We start from the raw sequence: 21,061 nt of genomic DNA, 5'->3' as shown, positions 1-21,061 counted from the left end.
TGAATGAAAAGCCTGTTTCCAAGGGAGGAGGTTGCAGGTTGTGGGGGTGAAGAGGAAAGAGAGACAGGAGAGCAGGGTGAACTAGGATCATGATCTAAATGTGACAAGAGAGGTGGGAATACAACATATCATGGGCAGTTTTTCAAAGGGACAAACTAGATATGCCAGGTTGGCCCAGAGGGTAGATAGACTTACCTAGGGACTCACATTTTAACATGTGAACTTTATAGTAGAGAGCATGGTAGTACTGAGCAGAACATGCAGCTATGTTTAGCTTCTGCTCTTTGAGTCAATAGCCTAGCTCTTTGGGTATGGGGTATAGGGTATGGGGTCTGTGGGGGGGGGGGGGTGTCACTGAGATTGGGTCTGGTGTCACTGTAATATCCTAGTGTTCAGGGTAGATACTATGTAAAAGAGTTTGGGGTTATGAGAGGGAGCAAACACAAACATCAGCCTGCACAAACATGATAGCACAACCTGCATCATGCACATATACACAATCACACACACACACGTACGTACGCACGCACACACGCACGCACGCACGCACACACACACACACACACACACACACACACGCACACACACACACACGCACACACACACACACCCTAACAAATGTACACACACATATACAAATCCTCTATCTACAACTTGTTGTTAATATCAGATTTGGCAAAACCTTTGCTTGCACATCCATTCTGTTGTAAACATGTGTGATGGGAGTAAAGTGAGCGTGTTGGGGGGGTGGATTGCAGGCGATGTTAAGTCAAGCAGGAACCCTCAATGTTGCTAATTTATTTACAGATTTAATTAGATGGATAGAGCCCTCACAGACATAAGGAATAAAGGAGAGATGTTGCCTGCGTTACAGCACTTTAATTATGGTACCAGGCTCCTGATCCCTGTGCGCTGCTGTCTGGGGAACCAGTTCATTAAAATCCTCATTATTTTACTTTTAATTAGTTCCCCCCTCTTTTGTTTCCTTTCACCATATGGCCATGTTCCGTGGTCAAATTAACGTAATTGAGCTAATTAAGCCGATCAGTTTAATTATTCAAAGCGTTCTGATTGGGCCGGGAACCTTTTTCCACTCTCTATCTATCTCTCTATCTCTCTCTCTCATTCTTGTGTGAGGCTCATATTTGTAAAGTCGTGTTTTCTTTGTTATTAAGCCTGTTCACTATCGTTTTAGCAGACAGGACAGTTTTATGGTCGCAAGAAGGATTTTTAGCATAGTTGCAATTCCTTAGAAACAGTACATACTTGGCTTTTCAATAGATAGGCCTATTTAAAAAAGAAAAAACAGATGGTGTTTTTTACTGGAAACCTGTTACCATGAACGTTATGCATGTTTGTAGGCGGACATCACCTCAGCTTGCATGCCTGTCTATCAACACGGACGCCCTTTCAGCAGCCTCTGGCTCTGTTCCTGACGGTGACCACATGCACATACCTCTCTAACATACTTTATTCTCACTGGAACACATTTAACAGCAGCCAGACTGCTTGAGCTGAGAGGATTTAAATGGTGTCTGTCTGTCTGTCTGTCTGTCTGTCTGTCTGTCTGTCTGTCTGTCTGTCTGTCAACTCCAGCACATTGTCAGACTGCTCCAAACCCTCTCCTTGGCCTCTCGACAGATCATGAGACATATATGATCTTCCTGCCAGTCCTGCTGGCACAGAAACAATGGATCATCATCATCATACAGCTCGACACAGACTCCATCTTGGATCTGTATCAGAGGAGTGGCTGGGCAGAAGGGCACCACTCAGACCCTCTCTTCCTCTTCATCCGCTTGTAAAAAATATCCTGGCTTATTTCTGTCTCTTCACACAGTGTGAGGCGTAGAAGCTAAGGCAATTACACTCATCTGCATGTGTTAATATGATTAATGATTAATTAGTGAGTATAAACACTTTCCTATAACAGAAGCTAGGCTAGATGGTGAGCCACACACCTGCAACGTCTCTGATTTTTTTAAAACAACACCTCATGGCAGAGATTCTTTTAGGAGACCTGCTAATTGGCATCTGAAAATGCTGGGCTAATTAGTGATATGCAGACGAGGCCTGATTGGTTTGAATGCAAAGTGTAACTTGTGGAGTGGTGGGCTTGAGATTGTGCAGGTTTTATTTCCTCACTATCTAGATATGAAGATATTTGTAATTGTGATCATTTCCATAAGTTAATGAATTTGCGTGATGCTTTTCAATCAAACGTGGAATACATAATTGATGCAGTATCAGCACCTACCATGACAAGTGAGACTTCTGAAATAGCTAAGCACATTAAGGTGCAATTTTGATGGCTGCCATACTCCTAGCAAAGGTGTGAAAGTACAGACCTCATTTGAAGCACAGCAGATGCTATCATCTGATTCACTCAAACTGTATTTCTTACAGCCTTAACCACTCAGGTCTACACACCCATGTCTGACTATACAGGCTACAGATTTGTCATATCCAGTTTTACATTACATCAAACAGACAAATTCAAGGAAGGTCAAGCAAGTTAGCCAATGCAGATCCTAACAGAAATCAAAGCTCATTCTTTTGAACAACCAAGAGCAACAGAGGGGGCTTAGAAAACCTCTGGCTTGTGTCTTTTAATTGCAACATGGTAGACCGTCCAAGCATCAGATTGTTTTTTGTTTTTTTTCTTCTACACGCTGGCTGAATGCGTAGGAGCCCCTCCCTTTAATTAGGCCGGCTCCCAGATTAGTCTTTAATAAAGTCAGCCACGGGATATGGCCAAAGTTCAGCCTCCCAGGAGCAGGAACTGTAGCAGGCAGCACAGATACACCACTCAAGTTTAATTGCTTCTGTAAATGGTCAGGACTGTAGCCCTCTAATTCCATTCCTCAGGGTAATCAGGCATGCTTTCACCATACAGGACTGAGGGGAGCTATGCAGCACAAACAGGGAGGAAATGCCACAGCAACTGGGTAGTAGTTTACCATGTAATCCCGCAACTCATGTCATGTGACCAACCAACTGCACATAGGCTTCAATTACTTCAGTTCACCTCATGTTATAGTAGTCTTTTAATAGCATTTTTATCTCCATCTGATAATTTCACATATTGAACAGGCATCCATAATTCAATTGAATGAAACATTAATTCAGGAAATAGAACTCTACTGAGAAACACACAATAGCATTATAAAAAAATAATGGACATGTATCTTCTTCCTTGACTTCAGCCTAATTCATATGATGGTTTAAACATCACAGAGTAACAGATGAGAGGCCATTGAGAGGAATTCTGAGTTCATTATCTAGGCGATGGGTTATTCTTGACAATAATGATAACTACAGCAATGCCACTGTGAGAGTTTCAGTGGACTCCATGGAAAAGCTTATTTTTATTTGCTTTATTCTTCTTGGAGAGGGTCCAGGCCATACCCTTAAAACTCATGGCAAGATTTGTCCACAAGCACCAAAGTTCTGGATATGCACAGAATTGGGGGTCCCTTACTTACAGTACAACATGTAACCTCAGTCCTGAAGTAGTTAATGTGGTCCAGATTGTCTTTGATGGGCAGACCAGCACTGTATCACACACGACTCACCATTACGGTGTATTTGTACACTGTCTCAAGCATGGATATGTACAACACATCTGAAGTTGATCCTGCAAGTAAAAATAACCTCCTGGTCAAAGAGACAAGATGGTGGATGGTGATGAGGATCCCAAGTGGCGCAGCGGTCTAAGGCACTGCATCTCAGTGCTAGAGGCATCACTACAGAACCTGGTTCGATCCCGGGGTGTATCACAATCGGCCATGATCGGGAGTCCCATAGGGTGGCGCACAATTGTCCCAGCGTCGTCCGGATTAGGCCGTCCTTGTAAAATAAGAATTTCTTCTTAACTGACTTGCCTAGTTTAAGAAAAGGCTCAATTAAAAAGGATCCACAACAACAGTATCAGGAGCAGGGATGGAGAGACCTCTGGAGACAAGGGAAGGATGAAGGCTAACCACTCAGCACACCTACAGACAAGAGCAGGGGGGAATAGAATGTTCAGTACTAGACAGTAGTGTGTATGAAAGTGTGAAAGGCCTCATGGTCCTGGTCTCTCTCTCACCTTCTGGTCAGGCAGCACAGGGTTACTCTGGAGTGGGGGCAGGTGGCTGTTGAGCAGTGCAGCCTCTGGCCGGTCGTGCTCACAGAAGATGGTGCCGTTAACATAGTGGAAGCGGTCGCCTGGCACCAGTCTGTTTCTACAGGTGGCACAGGTGAAACACTAGGGATAAAAGAGACACAGGAGTTAGAATCCTCATGCCAAGTCCACGCCTTACTCTAGTGGGCTCCCGAGTGGCGCAGTGGTCTAAGGCACTGCATCTCAGTGCTAGAGGCGTCACTACAGACCCTGGTTTGATTACAGGCTGTATCACAACCGGCCGTGATTGGGAGTCCCATAGGGTGGCGCACATTTGGCCTGTCGTCCGGGTTGTAAATAAGAATTTGCTCTTAACTGACTTGCCTAGTTAAATAAACGTTAAATATATTATTTTTTTATTGGGCCGTTATACACTTTAGGATAGTGTATAAAGCACCTTGTTTCAAGTATACATCTATTGGTTTCACACAAACAACCTGTTACAAATGAACTGATGGTGACAGACACTAACAACAGTGAAACACTTACTGCCAGAGGGTCTTACCTTGAGATGGTACACATTGCCCTGTGCCCTCATAACCATCTCATTGGCCGGGATCGACTGGCCACAGGCGCTGCATGCTCCACTGTGCCCGAACAACCTGCAGACACAAAGCAGAGCCAGATCAGTCTCAGTGCCCTAGCCTGGGAGCTAAAGTCTAGATTCTCCCCCTCCGGTCCTCTCCCCAGAGCCAGATCAGTCTCAGTGCCCTAGCCTGGGAGCTAAAGTCTAGATTCTCCCCCTGCTGTCCTCTCCCCAGAGCCAGATCAGTCTCAGTGCCCTAGCCTGGGAGCTAAAGTCCAGATTCTCCCCCGAGCCAGATCAGTCTCAGTGCCCTAGCCTGGGAGCTAAAGTCCAGATTCTCCCCCTCCGGTCCTCTCCCCAGAGCCAGATCAGTCCCAGTGCCCTAGCCTGGGAGCTAAAGTCTAGATTCTCCCCCTCCTGTCCTCTCCCTAGAGCCAGATCAGTCCCAGTGCCCTAGCCTGGGAGCTAAAGTCTAGATTCTCCCCCTCCGGTCCTCTCCCCAGAGCCAGATCAGTCTCAGTGCCCTAGCCTGGGAGCTAAAGTCTAGATTCTCCCCCTCCGGTCCTCTCCCCAGAGCCAGATCAGTCCCAGTGCCCTAGCCTGGGAGCTAAAGTCTAGATTCTCCCCCTCCGGTCCTCTCCCCAGAGCCAGATCAGTCCCAGTGCCCTAGCCTGGGAGCTAAAGTCTAGATTCTCCCCCTCCGGTCCTCTCCCCAGAGCCAGATCAGTCCCAGTGCCCTAGCCTGGGAGCTAAAGTCCAGATTCTCCCCCTCCGGTCCTCTCCCCAGAGCCAGATCAGTCTCAGTGCCCTAGCCTGGGAGCTAAAGTCCAGATTCTCCCCCTCCGGTCCTCTCCCCAGAGCCAGATCAGTCCCAGTGCCCTAGCCTGGGAGCTAAAGTCTAGATTCTCACCCTGCTGTCCTCTCCCCAGAGTCCCATTAGGACCTCACCTGATATAGTCGCTCCTACACAGGATCATGCCTCCTTTACTGTAGCAGGTGTTGCCAATGTCACCTAGCTGTGCGTGGCAACAGGAGCACTTGAGGCAGCGTGTGTGCCAGTAGCGCTCCATGGAGAAGAGCAGGAAGCGGTCTGCGATCTTCCCCCCGCATCCTGCACATGACCTGGGGGGTGACGCCACACCCCCACCCAGCTGACTGTTCACCATGCTGAGCCCTCAAAAGCTCCTGGAAACAAAGACAATGTTGACCCTTAAGCTACATGGCAAAGGTAGCAAGCTGTTACAATGACCTCATGGACAATGTAAGCAGGGAGCCTCCAATTATCTGCTACTGGAAGGGGTCAGGATATCCAGAAGTCCTAACAGGTGACCATTAAAGCAAGCATGCATGGGCAACATTAATCCAAGTGTTTTAACTAGTATTTAGTAAACATGCTCATGTTTCACTATATCTTCAGAGAAAGGAATTCTCCACAACTTTACTTTCTGTATTTTTGCTAGTTCAAGAACATTAAGCTGCTACAGGACAAGCCAGGTAAACTGTATACTGAGGTTTTAATAATGATGCCCATATTAGGTGGTTGGGTGAAGGATTTTTTTATTCCAAATACCAAGCAGACAAGGTATATCTAGCAAATAATCATTTGCCTGCATCACAACTCACCAAAAACGCAGGAAGTCCAACAAATAATATGGTAACTGGTTGAACAAAATAAGCTACATTATACTAAAAACTGTAACATAACATTTATAACACGTTGTATGACATTTCACACCAGTTTAACCTGCCATTTTACCTGTCATTTACAGGTATCAAAATAAAATAAAAAACAATACTGATTTATATTCCACAAGATAAGGGAGCTGTGCTATCTATTCATACAGAACACTTTCCTATGTTGAATAAGGTCCTGGTTACGAATAGCATTTTTTATACAGGAAATCATACAGTGAAACATAGAAGTGTCAGCGTGATGCACGTGCAAGAAAAATAATAGCAACCTCAAAAAAAGGAGACTCGGAATGAACTTCGAACCATCACACAACAGCGAATCAAGATTAGGTGATAATAGCCTGTACATAAATGTATATTTCATGGAATTTAAATTAAGTTGAACATTACGGTAAGTAATTTGGTCCTCAAAATAGGCTGCTTAATAACGTATTATAGGCGCATTTAGAAGATAAGATGCTCACCTTGATGTGCGTTCCAGAGAATTCAGACGTGGAGAAGTTGTTGTAAAAAAGAAAACAATGGACGACAGCGGATAATGTTTCAACAACAGTTAAATCTGACTGACAAACTAGCGCTTCTATGATATCCATATCCCACAAATAAAGCGACACATTTTCGAAAGTGGTTAATTAAAACGATTTACAGCAATGTCAAAAAGGAAAAAGCGCACGTTATCAAAAATACAATGTAATAAAATTAGTTTTAAAGAGATTGCATGCAACATATTTTTAAGTCAATTACATTTATCATCCGACTCTCAACTATCACTAGCGTCTTTGACAGCTACACTATTAACTGAATTGCGCAAGCGGGTATTTAATTCGCTTCTTGGTGACGTTTTTAACATGCAGTGTGCGCAGCCACTAGACTCTCAGGGGTGGGGTTACTGTCAAAATGATTTATGTGTTTGGAGAGGGCCATTGTACATTTTCTCATTAGATTGAACCAAACTAAACTGTTTCCAAATATGACAATCCATTACACAATTCATATGTGCAATTAAAAGGCACAGACTGTCAATAAGCACTTCCACCTTCCAATTCATATATTCGGAATCGTACAAATTTGACGTTTACTAGACATTACCATTTACTTTTAAGAGACGTTTGGGCGAGATGTGGCAATACATTTATTTGAATATAGTTTATTTGAATTGTTACTATATTTTTGTGTAGGTTAAATTATGTATTTTCGTACCATATCTTTCATAGTAAATAAAGAGCTGGGGATCAACAATAAGAAAATAAAACATTTTCAAATAAGACTGAATCCTAGTATTATGAATGTTATTAGAGTAGGCCAAATACACAGTGGTTAAATTGACTTTGGGTCAAAGGGAGAGCCCGGCTCAACCCTGACCCTAACCCTAGCTTCATGTCCACACCCTGGCTCAACCCTAACCCTAGCCATAAGGCTAACCTTAGCTTCATGTCCTCACCCAAGCTCAACCTAACCTGCACTGCTTGCTCGGGGCCAGTAGAGAACAGTGTTCTCCTGTGTTGTAGGCCTACGAGACAGTGGGCAATGAGCAATGCGAACTTCACTGTACTGGAAAACTGTGCTGCAGAAAATATCCACCCAGTGTTGGTTATTTTTTCCCTAGAATTTTTGAATTTTTTAATGTAAAGATATGCTTTAGAGTTATATGGCGGGACAAGTTAAATGTTGTGTTTTACACAATACATATCACAGATTGTAGCACCTGAACTGCTGGAATCTTTAGATCTTGGTGAAACCTGACTCCTGTTTAGAGTGACATTTCTCTTAGGGAGAATCATTTTTGCAACAAAATAAAAATGTGTTTTTAATTGACTTATATGACAGTTGTCTTCTGCAGAGGATGCTATGTTTTTGGGGGGGGGAGCTTCTTCTGCTCTGGTTAACCTTCCACCCAGGCCCCCACCATACCACTACTTCCCACAGACCCTGTTTATTTCTGACATATTTCCTTTTCCTATGTTACGGCCATGCTGAAACTCAGTTCTCTGTGAGGCTGGACAACACCTGTAACTTCCAGCCTGGTGTCCAGGCCAAAGTAAACTCCACCGCAGAAGGAGGCTACAGCCAAAACAATTCACAGGGGAGAGAACTACATTTATACACTGCCTTTGAGTAATGCTCATTTCACCGGATGCTTTGCTTTCATATAATATGTGTTGGTATAAGTCAACTACAGTACATGACAAAGCTTCTGTTTAATATGGACTGGACCCTTAGAAAATTCCATACCATGATATTATAACCCAATTTTAATACTCTTCCCTTGAACAATCAACTATCACACAGCCTCCTATAGCTTCCTCCCCAGTCCTCATATTGACATGGTTTTCACTGAAATGCAAGAGCACCTCTTTGACAGCTGTTTTGTCAAACGTTGTCCTTGGACATCAGCTTTAGTGTTCAATAATTCTGAGAACGATACTATTTCCCTGAATTTACAACACCAAATAGCCCCACTAGACAAACACTAGAGACCATAGTCTTTGTAGAAATGTGGTACAGTCAGAAGGGATACAGCCAATAGGAGGATTGGGGCCTTTAGTGAAGACGATGGCAGATAGTACTGCGGTCTCTATGGTGATGATGGAATGCCATGTGTGCTCTGTAGGGTTTTGTCTGTCAGTGGACCAGTGAACAAAATGCAAGGAGAATGTATAGGCTCATAAGAAATCAAACTGTCGCCCTATTCCCAGCCTTATCTAATACCCTTATCTAACCCTATAGTGTATGATTGATGTGTCCAAACCTGAATTTCAAACTAACTACATTGAGCAGGTGAATAGATGATACATTGAGATGATCCGAATATATTAAACAGTAGACCCATGCTGTAACAGCCTCAGAGATGCCATTTAGACAACTAGCACACTGGATGTCAGTCTGTTCCGAGCCAGACCAGGTCTGTAGACAGTGGTGTGATAGACAGGGGAAGAGGTCAGCATTGAATAGATAGACATGGAGAGAGATAGGAGACAGAGGGAGGACGGGGTGTGGAATTTGGGAGGCTGCTGTGATGTTTGTGCTGCAGACCAGCCTGTATGTATAAAGATACAAGGGAACATGATCATGGCTAGAGTACTGACCCCGGCCACACTGGAGACCCAGCCTCTTCTCTCCGGCACCAGCCCTAACCACAAAACAACAGGCTGGCTTTCAGCACTGCTCCCCTCTCTGGAGTAGTACACTCAGCAATAAAGTACCTCTATAAGGTAAATATCAGACTCACCACCTTCTGTGAGCCTATCCCAACTCAGGAGAGACTTTTGCTTTCCCCCCTTACTGTAGTATCCCAGACCAACCACCCGATACTGTCATCTAAATCACCATCAACTAACACACCTCTCTGAGAAACACAACTAAGACAGAGAGGGGCACGTGTTGAATGTTTTTATTCAATTTTTCAGAGTATTATTGATCTAGAATTCAAACAATATAGAAATCTTAAATATATCAAATACAATCTTCCCTCCAGTACAAGTCTCTATACTATGAGGCAATAAAAACACACCCCGGAAAATGAGGTGATCTCCATCAATTGCCACTCCACTAAGAGTGAAGTCTGTACACTATACTCTGTCATATGACACAAATACACACATGTAAACACTCTGTTTCTCGCCCTTTCATTCTCTCTCACACACATAAACACTGAACTTTACACAATGTAATATACAGTTAATTACAATCATTGATGAATTTGTAGAATGATATCCTGTCCTCTTTCTACCATCGATGTATCAGACAAAACATTTCATGAATGTAAGAGATTGCCCATGGTCGTCACTCATCACATCCTTACACATTCACTGGCCTCACTAATTTACACATTTCTATTATGACAAAAATGTATATGTCTTTCACATACACACATATACATTCCTTTTCCCTTGCTCCTCTGTGATTATAGAGGAACTTGACAATGTTAACAAATAAACATTATAAATAATGAGGGGGAAAAGCAGACAACCAAACTGATTAATTTACAAGTTCAAAATGACATCAGGAAAGTGACATCAGGCCATCCATAGTCTGTTGTGCTCAGTGCTGTCCCTCCCTCCACCAGAACAGTTCTGTGACTGTGTCATCAACAGGGAAGGGACACTGGACCTGGCTGTGGAGAGCAGTTGATCCACATCTCTCATGTCGGATAACTTGTGGCAACGTGTCAGGAAGCTTAAAGTGCAAGCGATAGTTCTGCCTGGTTGGATGGAGCGGCCACCTAGCCGAGGCTCTCTCTCCCATAGTCTGGCGCTGGTGCAGGAGGGAGAGGCTGGTGTCCAGGAAGGGACTGAAAGGCAGGGCTATCCCTGGGCAGAGGGTGGGTGGAAGATGGGGAGAGGTTAGCATGCACTAGCCCTGTCTAGTGTGTTGAGACTAGGGTTAGGCATCCTCCTAAGCCTGCCTCAGTGCCTGAAGTTGTGGATGTCGTTGTGCAGGCTGACAGAGGGTCTTGAGGGGGAACTGTGATTGTGGCAGCTCTTCTTGCAGCTGCAGCTCTGGATCCACATGACGTTGCGTGTGAAGCCCTCTCCGTCGGGACATTGGAAGCGCAGGCGGACGGTGCGGGTCAGTGAAGGGGTGCAGCATCGCCCGTCCGCACAGGAGCCACAGGTGTGAGGCCGATGGCGGCGTGTTGTGGAGCAGCCAGCAAAGTTGATCCTGATTGGCTCCTGGGGGCGCACTGTACGCTGGCACTTCTTTAACCTCTGGACAGTCAACAAACAGAGTTAGATAACTGAGCTATGTATTCCACAAAAAAATGATATATTACAAAAGTTCTCATAATTAAAAGTGAAATATCAAATGTTATATGTGCTCTAACGCAATTTCCCACATTAGGTAGTTGTTGTGGAACTGTTAGATTTCCCACATTAGGTAGTTGTTGTGGAACTGTTAGATTTCCCACATTAGGTAGTTGTTGTGGAATTGTTAGATTTCCCACATTAGGTAGTTGTTGTGGAATTGTTTGATTACTTGTTAGATATTACTGCACTGTTGGAACTAGAAGCACAAGCATTTCGCTACACTCGCATTAACATCTGATAACCATGTGTCTCACTTTACCTTGATTGCTGGGGTAAGCTGCAGGTCACATTGGCGGACCTGACAGAGTCGTGTCTCTCTGACCAGCCGACACTCTGCGTTGTTATTGGTCACCCGGCTTGAGATGCCCATCCCGCACGTGGTGGAACATTCCGTCCAATCAGTGGTCTGAGGGAAGCATCTGGCGCTTAGCAACACCTGGGACCTGGGGAGGGACACCAACTCTGTGGAAGAAAAGGACAGAGTCATCAGCAACATGTAGAGTAAGGCTTGGGAAAAACAAACATATAGGGCCGGTTTCTCAGCCTAGTCCTGTACTGAAAAGCCATGACTAGACAATCTGTGGCTGGGAAACTGGCCCTTTGGGTTAGGCTTTACTGTACCTCTAAAAGTGACTCCAGTGCTGGCCTGATAGCGTGGCTGGGCCAGGGCTTGGGCCTGGAGCTGGTTGTTGATGTGGTTTGGGAGGGGTTGTGGGTCAGGTAGGGCTGCCTGTGGAGGTTCCTCTGGGTCCTCACTGATGTTGTTTTTGTCATCACAGACCCACTCCTCACAGCAGCGGCCCCGGGGCCGTGCCAGCCTTGGCTGGGAGCAGCGCCAGTCGGGCAAGGGCACCTGCTGGGGACAGAGTGGCATGCAGCCCACCACCCCGTCCATGCAGCTGCACTGGTGCTGGCAGCTGGGCTGGAAGTCCTCTCCATGCTGGTAGACACGCCCGTTGAACTCACAGGGCCGGCCCTGGGCCTCCGCTGGGTAGAAACAGAGACATTAGCAGCACTGTGGACTTCATACCCCTATGGTAGTGTGTTACCATGATGCTGAGCATTTGACAACTATCTACCTGTATCAATCTAATGATCAGAATTCTACTACAATTCTGAAAAACCCATACCCAGCTGCTACTCCCATAATTCTGCATACTCCCATACTGGCCCAACCACCTCATTTCTCTCCCACTGATGTTAGGGGTGCTCCTGGTCCTTACCTCGGCACAGGCCTCTCTCTGGGTCTCCCCCAGCCCCCAGGTGGCAGTGCAGGCCCTTGATGTGGTCACAGGGCTGGCTGGGGCTGCAGTCCTGGTTGAACTGCCTGGCACACACCTTACAGCAGCCGCAGGCGTCTGTCACCCAACTAATGCCCGCTGGGCACGGTGGCTGTGAGGCGCCACAGGAGCACTGGGTAGGACAGTCACTCTCCACCTGAGACAGACAGCAGGGTCAGTGTTAAACGTGAGTTAGGGTCGGCACAGCAGCAGTAGGGTGGAGGTGAGGGGAATGCATTCCAGGCTGATTTCTATGACTACTGATACAATAGTATATTGATCTCAGTACCTTTCTTCATTGTAACAATACCAAAAAAGTTCAACAATTATTTTTGTAAAAAAATATTTTTACATAGAAAAATAAAAAACAAACACAATGTAAATATGGTTATGCAGTGTAGAGAGAAAGAGTGAATGGGAAATAAATACAATGAGGGCAGGAAGGTAAGAATGCATCTTTGAAACTCACCATGACAGCAGCACTGGAGAGGAGAACGAACAGTGTGGAGACGGTCCGTCTCAAACTAACCAGAGAAAACATCCCGAAGGTGTAGATTACACAATTTAAATTAGAGATAAAGATTCCGTCCAGGAGGTCGTTAGATTCTAGAATAGATACCTAGTGTCTGTGATGATATACTGTCCAGAGCCTGCACCTGAGTCCAGAGGAGAGAAGTCTATCTGTCAGTTCACTTATTCCTTCATCTGTTTGAGTGCACTAAAAGGTACACCAGTCTAGTGTTTCTTTGCTCTCCTGCAGTGTCTTTGCTCAGCATGGGTCAGCACTGCTCAGCTGGGTTAGCTCAACTTCATATAGAGATTCCCTCTGTGGTGCCTGTACTTATAGACATGGGCAGACCGCCACCTCCCTGTGACATCAGCTCTCCTCTCAAGGAGGAAGAGAAAGTGAATCAAGGGGGGATTGAGTGAGTGGAGTAGGAGAGGAAGAAATTGCACCATTGCTACATTACTATACTGAGAAACCATGGTTATATTACAAACACAACTCTGTAGGCACTTCAGTGCACTGACAGCTTACTATCATATGTCCCTAATGCTATTGAGAAACTACAAGAAAAGATCATTGCTGATAAATTCATAATAAGTAAAGCTAAGTGTGGAGTGGCTTCAAATAGTATTTGATTTCTTTCAAACAGGTTGAACATTTGATTGAGCCTTTCTTTAGTGCCAGATGGGTGTGGTTTGCACTTTTGGGACTATTCCATGGGAGAATCTCAATTGCATATTCCTCATGTCCTCTCTTCTCGCCTCCTTCTTAAAACCCATTGGATGGAAAGCCAGATTTCCCTCCCCTCTAACCTTCTCCTCTAATGGGTTTTGAGGAGGCGGGGAGAGGACGCGAGGAGTAGGAGTATGCAATTTAAATTCTCCCCATCAGTCCCATTTTGCCTTGAAAGCTCAATCAAATGCAGCTTAAAGGGTAATTCCACCACTTTTTAACCTCATTTTCATTATCTCCATTTTCACAGTACCAGTGTCTACATGTGTGAAAACGATGCATTTCTACATTTAGTAGAAAAAATCTAACATATAAAAGTTCTATCCCATGACGTCATCAAAAGTTACAATTTTTAGTAGAAAAAATCTAACATATAAAAGTTCTATCCCATGACGTCATCAAAAGTTACAATTTTTAAAAACCCTATGAGATTCGCAGTGACGTGGGGAGCAAGAAAACATCTTCCATCTGGCTAGAAACTTGTTGCAGGTTTGAAAAATCAACATTTAAAAAAACAAAAAACGTTTAACTCTACACTGTGATGTCACAGAGAAGTCTTTATTAGGACCTTTCATCTTATCTTTGTAATCACTGAACATAGAAACATGTCATTTTCACATATGTAGACACTGGTACGGTACTGGAGTTAATGAATATGAGGTTGAAAAGTAGCACATATGTCCTTTAAGTATTTGTATTTCAATAAACACAAACCCTATTTGAACCCAGGGCTGCAGGGCTGTGGGATTCCCATACTGTGGAGTGACACGGTAGCTACATTCTGGCATATGAGCGATATTTGACATTGGGGGTCAAGTAAGACTGATGCTGTCAACAGAAAAAAACAAGTGCAGGTGTAACGGAAAAAATGAGTGGGGAATCCCACTCTGGCATGGAATCCACTTTAACAGGGGAAATAGTGATGCAGATTGCAGAGAAAATCCCTGCGTACAACTCCTCTGGCCCCAGCCACCCCATTGAAACGCATTGCCCAGGGCAGGGCACATATCCTGTGTTCCCTCCATCTCTTTCCTAATGGCCACATTCCAGGAAACAAAGGCTCTTCCACAGGTTCCCATGTTTGGTAGGAAAAATGAAACATTCCCATTGTCATCCCAGCGGGACATAAAAAGTGTTTTGTTCGAGGGCAGGAAGGCCCTGCATTAGGCCTTGGCTCTCATTGTTATGAAACACAGGAAACGTAATTTAGCACATTTGATGAGGCCACTGAAAACCTGCAGAGCGAGACAGAGAGGAGTGAGTGTGAATATAGCAAGCCTCTCACACCACAGGAGAAGGCAAAGAAAATAACTAGGACCTGTTTCTGTGGATCCTTGCTCAATTTGTGAGACCTGTCCTCACTTAACCCAGTTCACCTTGACAAAACCACAACAGAGCTTCTTCTCCCCAAAATATCAAACAAAATATAAATAATAATGGTTCAGAAAAAAAAACGTGTCTTATTCACATATATTTTGGACGTGTCCGAAAATCCAGTATTTTTGGTCTGAAATTCTCCATTTTATATAGGACATCACACATATTATTATTCAACCAGACCCATGTCATCTCCTCCTAGGTATTGTTCCTGTGGATACACTCCACTCCTCTCCACTTAAATTGAGATTATCTTTTAGCGGCAGAAAGGAAATGTGTAACAAAATGCACCCCCAAAAGATATGTGGTTAGGTCTGCGTGGAACTTGCTGTCATGGAGAGAATTACATCAATCTTTCAACATAGACAGCATAGGTATGAAGATGTCTGGTCACAGTTCCTGTCATATTGTACTGGTCTTATTCTGGAACTTCTGGGTTTTTGTGTTTGATTGTTTATGTTATTTTTCTTAAGTGGTTTTTACATATTGTATTCTTATTCAGACTCTTGAAATGTTTGCTTTATACAGCCAAAATGTACCCTTAACATGTGAATCTCACTACGCTCCTTTGTAAAGACTGCAAAGATATGTTGTGTATGCACTTTACATGGTCTTTATGTGCTCTTTAAATTAAATTTATGTAAAAAAAAAATGTATAAGACAAGTATCTTTGAATACAAAACCGCTTCAGAAATTCAAGAATTGCGAGGAAAGAACCAAAATGAAAAACCAAATATAAAAACCAACATGGATGTGTTGAGAGTTGAGGCAGCAGGAATCTCAGTATGAATAAAGATCAGTGGGTGGGAGCAGAGGGGAACCACAGAGAACAGGTGTTGCTACTAACCTGCCTGCCACTGATGTGGGGACGGAGGAGCACTGTGGAGAGAGAGGAGGAATGGAGGGAGAGAGAGGTGAGCCACAAGCAGCGCCTTACACAAACACCCAGACACCCAGGCTACTGGGCTGAAACCACTGGGACACTGGGGATGTTTGAGAGAGAGCACCTTTTTGGGGAGGGAGGGGTGGGAGAAGGAGGGCAGCTGTCTGGATTCCTGGCATTCCTGGCCCACAAAGGCAGGATGTGTGCGCTGGCCGTGGTTTGGCAAGTCCCCCCTGGCTTTCAGCCAGCCATTGTTTGTCAGATAGACAAACATTTCCAAAACAGAGGGGTCAGGAGCCCTGGCGATTTATCAATACTGTCCCTTTCCAATCTACTCAGCCTAGTCTCAATCTACTCAGCCTAGTCTCAATATTCTCAGCCTAGTCTCAATCTACTCAGCCCAGTCTCAATCTACTCAGCCTAGTCTCAATCTACTCAGCCTAGTTTCAATCTACTCAGCCTAGTCTCAATCTACTGAGCCTAGTCTCAATCTACTCAGCCTAGTCTCAATCTACTCAGCCTAGTCTCAATCTACTCAGCCTAGTTTCAATCTACTCAGCCTAGTCTCAATCTACTCAGCCTAGTCTCAATCTACTCAGCCTAGTCTCAATCTACTCAGCCTAGTTTAAATCTACTCAGCCTAGTCTCAATCTACTCAGCCTAGTATCAATCTACTCAGCCTAGTCTCAATCTACTCAACCTAGTCTCAATCTACTCAGCCTAGTTTCAATCTACTCAGCCTAGTCGCAATCTACTCAGCCTAGTTTCAATCTACTCAGCCTAGCCTCAATCTACTCAGCCTAGTTTCAATCTACTCAGCCTAGTCGCAATCTACTCAGCCTAGTTTCAATCTACTCAGCCTAGCCTCAATCTACTCAGCCTAGTCTCAATCTACTCAGCCTAGTCTTAATCTACACCAACAAACCACCACCCAGATTTACTCCTATCCACTCCTGTGTCTGCAGTCTGACCCATCTATACTGTATGACAGCAGTTAGCAGCTTTACTATTTTGGAGGCTTTTACAACAGCTTGATTTCTGGTCTACTCACAGTCTTTTTTTTTTTTTTTTTTTTTTTACCTTTATTTAACTAGGCAAGTCAGTTAAGAACAAATTCTTATTTTCAATGACGGCCTAGGAACAGTGGGTTAACTGCCTGTTCAGGGGCAGAACGACAGATTTGTACCTTGTCAGCTCGGGGATTTGAACTTGCAACCTTTCGGTTACTAGTCCAACGCTCTAACCACTAGGCTACCCTGCCGCCTACTCACAGTCTGAAGAAAATGGTCTGTGGACATGTTAATATTGTTGGCAGCCCTGATGCCTGTAAGTACCCTGCGTAGTGCAGAGAAGGGCCAATGATGATGGGTATACTCATGTATCATTGGTGAAGAAGTGGGTAAACAGGAAGTCTACAGTATCTACACAACACTCAGGAAGAGGTGTTCTAATGTCCTAAAGACTGACAGTCAGTAATCCAAACAGACCTGCCCTGAACACGTAAATCAGTGTAACTGGGTTTGTGGGTGTGAGTAAGTATTCCATACTGTATCATAGCAAACAGACAGTTTCATCAAGTCAACTGTATCAGACTGGTGTACTGTATAATGAGAGTCCTCTAAAGTACTACAACTATTTTCTTCACTAAAAGTAGACAATTAAAAAAAGACACTCGTACATAACTGTCTGACAAGTACTGCATGTGACTTGCATTCTGAGGTACAGTATATAACAGTGACTGTGGGAAACGTCACGTATATTTGGGTAAACATCTACCCAGTGTAGAATCAGATGGGTACGTGTGATGCACCCTAACCCAGCTCATGACACCCCCTCTATAGGTCAGGCCTCCACTGAATTCCTCACACTAGTGTCCTAAAAACCTTGGCTGGTACACTCACACAGTCAATCATCAGTAACCCTTCAAATGGTCCATTCAAAGAGCGCTTGTTTGCTTGCTAAATGCCCATAATTGTACATGTATAAGAGAGAATACTGATTATACAACAATTCTTTAAATACGTTACAGTTTGTACATTCCTGTAAGGCAGTTGAGCAAGACAGCTGTGAAAAGGATGATGTCAGAGGGCATGGTCATTGGGCGTATGGATCCACGACTGGGGGTAGACACCGGTGCATCTCTCCTCCAGTATGCTCCTCCATGAGGCCCCAGGGCAGAGCATGATAAGTAGACCTGTGCTAGCCTAATGCAGGTGTGGCTCTCCTGCACCCATTAAGAGACAAAAGGACCTCATTTAGGCCTAACCTGGCGGCTACCCAAGCAGCAGAGCTGAGGGAACCCATGGCCTGTGCATTCCTTCACCCAGCCTAATAGGAGTGATGAAAGCAGCCAGGAGAAGAGACCCCCTCAGCAGAGCTCTCCACAGTACTGCAACAACCTGTCCATTGTGTGGCTGACTGACATGAGCAGGTGTGCTATAGTCAGGTACAGAGAGACAGACACACCTTCTCTGAGAGAGGAGAGGTATGCATGCCCACTGTAATCAGTCAGTCCATGCTGTAACCCAAAACTACTGCTGAATCACCTGATATTGTGAAGAACACCCACCTACACAAGGTTAGGAGTTTTGGAATAATTGCATGACAGCCAAGCACAATACACATGCAATGCATGGAAACATAAATAGAATCCCAGGACAGAACTACTAGGCTGTAACAAGACATTCATTATAAACCATCTCCCGTAACTGAGAATCCAGACCACCTACACACAGTCCATATCAAAATGAATCCTTCCTTTTACCTAATACACTGTGGCTACTTATAGCCTACATCAATTGAAAATACTTTGATTCTCCTCCCAATCCAAAAATTAAATCAGACAAACAGATTATACCACCCTGCATACCACTGCTGGCTTGCTTCTGAAGCTAAGCAGGGTTGGTCCTGGTCAGTCCCTGGATGGGAGACCAGATGCTGCTGGAAGTGGTGTTGGAGGGCCAGTAGGAGGCACTCTTTCGTCTGGTCTAAAAAATATCCCAATGCCCCAGGGCAGTGATTGGGGACACTGCCCTGTGTAGGGTGCCGTCTTTCGGATGGGACGTTAAACGGGTGTCCTGACTCTCTGAGGTCATTAAAGACCCCATGGCACTTATCGTAAGAGTAGGGGTGTTAACCCCGGTGTCCTGGCTAAATTCCCAATCTGGCCCTCAAACCATCATGGTCACCTAATAATCCCCAGTTTACAATTGGCTCATTCATCCCCCTCCTCTCCCCTGTAACTATTCCCCAGGTCGTTGCTGCAAATGAGAACGTGTTCTCAGTCAACTTACCTGGTAAAATAACGGTAAAATAAATAAATAAAATTATGGGCCAAGGCAACCATACCTACTGACACTGCTTTTTGCTCCAGTGAATCTGAGGGTTCTTAAGCTGCACACTGCATATTAAACTAAGTACAAAAAAAAATCTAACTTGCATTTCAAAGGGACTTTAGTGTGGGAGTTGCTGGTGTAGCTGCATGACAGAGAGTGTCCTGTTAGTGGGGAGGAGAGAGGGGGATGGGCTGTGTGGCACCATTACACAGTGGTGCCTATGATTCAGAGGGGAACATTTTATCGCAAAGAGCTGTAAACAGAAAGTTCTAGGGTTATCCAACAAGGATGGTGACACAAACACATAAAGCTTACTGTGACTGAATGGGCCACTAGGCTGGTAATAGCCTAGAAAATGTAACCCACCATACACTTGATATTTCATGCAATCTACAGCTGATGATAAAACAGCTACGTATGTCCAGGTAAGGGAGTCAGGCCTACTGGATATTCACACTCCACTATCATAGTTCACAGCATTAAGCAATACTTTCTTTAAGTAGTTAGATACTTCGTTATCCAGCAGCTTGCAGCAGGCACTAATATCTAATGACCAATATTCAGTGTTATGCCACCTAAAAATAGTCCAGTTTGTTTGCTCTGACATTCAACTTACTTGAGGTCATTCCTAATCAATGACTTCTTTATACCCTGGTGCAGTGGTGTAAAATACTTAAGTAAAAATACTTTGAAGTATTACTTAAATAGTTGTTTTGGGTATCTGTAATTTACTTCACTATTTATATTTTTGACAACTTTTACTTTACTACATTCCTAAAGAAAACAATGTACTTTTTACTCCATACATTTATCCTGACACCCAAAAGTACTCATTACATTTTGCATGGCAAGCAGGACAGGAAAATGGTCCAATTTCACACACTTATCAAGGGAACATCCCTGATCGTTCCTAATGCCTCTGATCTGGCAGACTCACTAAACACAAATGCTTTGTTCGTAAATTATGTCTGAGTGTTGGAGTGTGCCTCAGGCTATCCAAATCTAAAATGTGCCTTTTTGTTTGCTTAATAAGCAATTTGAAATTAATTATACTTTTACTTTTTACTTTTGATACTTAAGTATATTTTTGCAATTACATTTACTTTTGACACATAAGTATATTTAAAACCAAATACTTTGAAACTTTCACTCAAGTAGTATTTTACTGGGTGACTTTCACTTTTACTTGAGTCATTTTCTATTAAGGCATCTTTACTTTTACCCTAGTATGACAAATGGGTACGTTTTCCACCACTGCCCTGGTGAATTGAATCAAAACAGGACTTTACGACAGGAAGAAATACCAAATAAAATCTATACAATAATGTATACGCCGCAGAAAGAGGCCTTTCCCTGATAGGAGATGCTCTGGGGTTAAGGGAGTAAGAGAGAAACATGTTGAACACATCACTATTATAACTTGTTCATGTAGTACTTTCTGCTTTTAAAACCTTGCCTTTTACAGAGAGAACTTAAGTAAAAAAGGGCATCAGACAGGTTCAGTTCAGCCAGTTCTTTCCTCAACCCAGCTTTGTTACAGTGAGAGTCCGTGCTTAATAAGTACTGTTACTGAGGCACTCATAGGAGTAGCACCTGGCAGAGCAGCAGGAAACCTCTCCTGGGCGTCTACTCCACTAGCAGTAGCACAGCTAGCCTAACCTCCTGCACCCAACACTGGCCTTCACATCCTCTGCTACATTACAAACCACTGACTGCTGCTGCAGTCATAATTAGGCCAAGGACAGAGAGCGGAAA

General features: G+C 44.1%; 2 protein-coding genes across 2 annotated transcripts; both read right to left on the bottom strand.

Moving 5' to 3' along the window:
• Positions 1 to 3,029: 3,029 nt before the first annotated feature.
• Positions 3,030 to 7,205, bottom strand: si:dkey-90l8.3 (LIM domain transcription factor LMO4-B). The gene is made up of 5 exons (XM_055919228.1): positions 6,848 to 7,205; positions 5,640 to 5,876; positions 4,671 to 4,767; positions 4,091 to 4,249; positions 3,030 to 3,995 (listed from the first exon to the last, which is right to left on the bottom strand). Exons 2-5 carry the CDS (start codon positions 5,855 to 5,857, stop codon positions 3,987 to 3,989), a joined length of 483 nt encoding a protein of 160 aa, XP_055775203.1. The 5' UTR covers positions 5,858 to 5,876; positions 6,848 to 7,205; the 3' UTR covers positions 3,030 to 3,986.
• A 2,554-nt stretch (positions 7,206 to 9,759) lies between these two features.
• Positions 9,760 to 17,014, bottom strand: ccn1l2 (cellular communication network factor 1, like 2). The gene is made up of 5 exons (XM_055919223.1): positions 12,941 to 17,014; positions 12,415 to 12,628; positions 11,813 to 12,178; positions 11,451 to 11,653; positions 9,760 to 11,092 (listed from the first exon to the last, which is right to left on the bottom strand). Exons 1-5 carry the CDS (start codon positions 13,010 to 13,012, stop codon positions 10,790 to 10,792), a joined length of 1,158 nt encoding a protein of 385 aa, XP_055775198.1. The 5' UTR covers positions 13,013 to 17,014; the 3' UTR covers positions 9,760 to 10,789.
• Positions 17,015 to 21,061: the final 4,047 nt, after the last annotated feature.

This window comes from Salvelinus fontinalis, chromosome 4 (assembly GCF_029448725.1).
Source record: "Salvelinus fontinalis isolate EN_2023a chromosome 4, ASM2944872v1, whole genome shotgun sequence".
Taxonomy (NCBI): domain Eukaryota; kingdom Metazoa; phylum Chordata; class Actinopteri; order Salmoniformes; family Salmonidae; genus Salvelinus; species Salvelinus fontinalis.
Note: the sequence above shows the minus strand (reverse complement) of the source record. Positions and strands in the feature narration are given on the sequence as shown.

What these genes read in the sequence shown, in the direction of transcription:
- si:dkey-90l8.3 (XM_055919228.1), bottom strand. Translation starts at nt 5,857, where the DNA reads ATGGTGAACAGTCAGCTGGGTGGGGGTGTGGCGTCACCCCCCAGGTCA. An exon ending in TGTAGGAGCGACTATATCAG is followed by an intron (nt 4,768 to 5,639) that starts GTGAGGTCCTAA and finishes TTGTGTCTGCAG; the next exon opens with GTTGTTCGGGCACAGTGGAG. An exon ending in GCAATGTGTACCATCTCAAG is followed by an intron (nt 4,250 to 4,670) that starts GTAAGACCCTCT and finishes TTTTATCCCTAG; the next exon opens with TGTTTCACCTGTGCCACCTG.
- ccn1l2 (XM_055919223.1), bottom strand. Translation starts at nt 13,012, where the DNA reads ATGTTTTCTCTGGTTAGTTTGAGACGGACCGTCTCCACACTGTTCGTT. An exon ending in TCTCCAGTGCTGCTGTCATG is followed by an intron (nt 12,629 to 12,940) that starts GTGAGTTTCAAA and finishes TGTCTGTCTCAG; the next exon opens with GTGGAGAGTGACTGTCCTAC. An exon ending in AGCTTACCCCAGCAATCAAG is followed by an intron (nt 11,093 to 11,450) that starts GTAAAGTGAGAC and finishes TTGACTGTCCAG; the next exon opens with AGGTTAAAGAAGTGCCAGCG.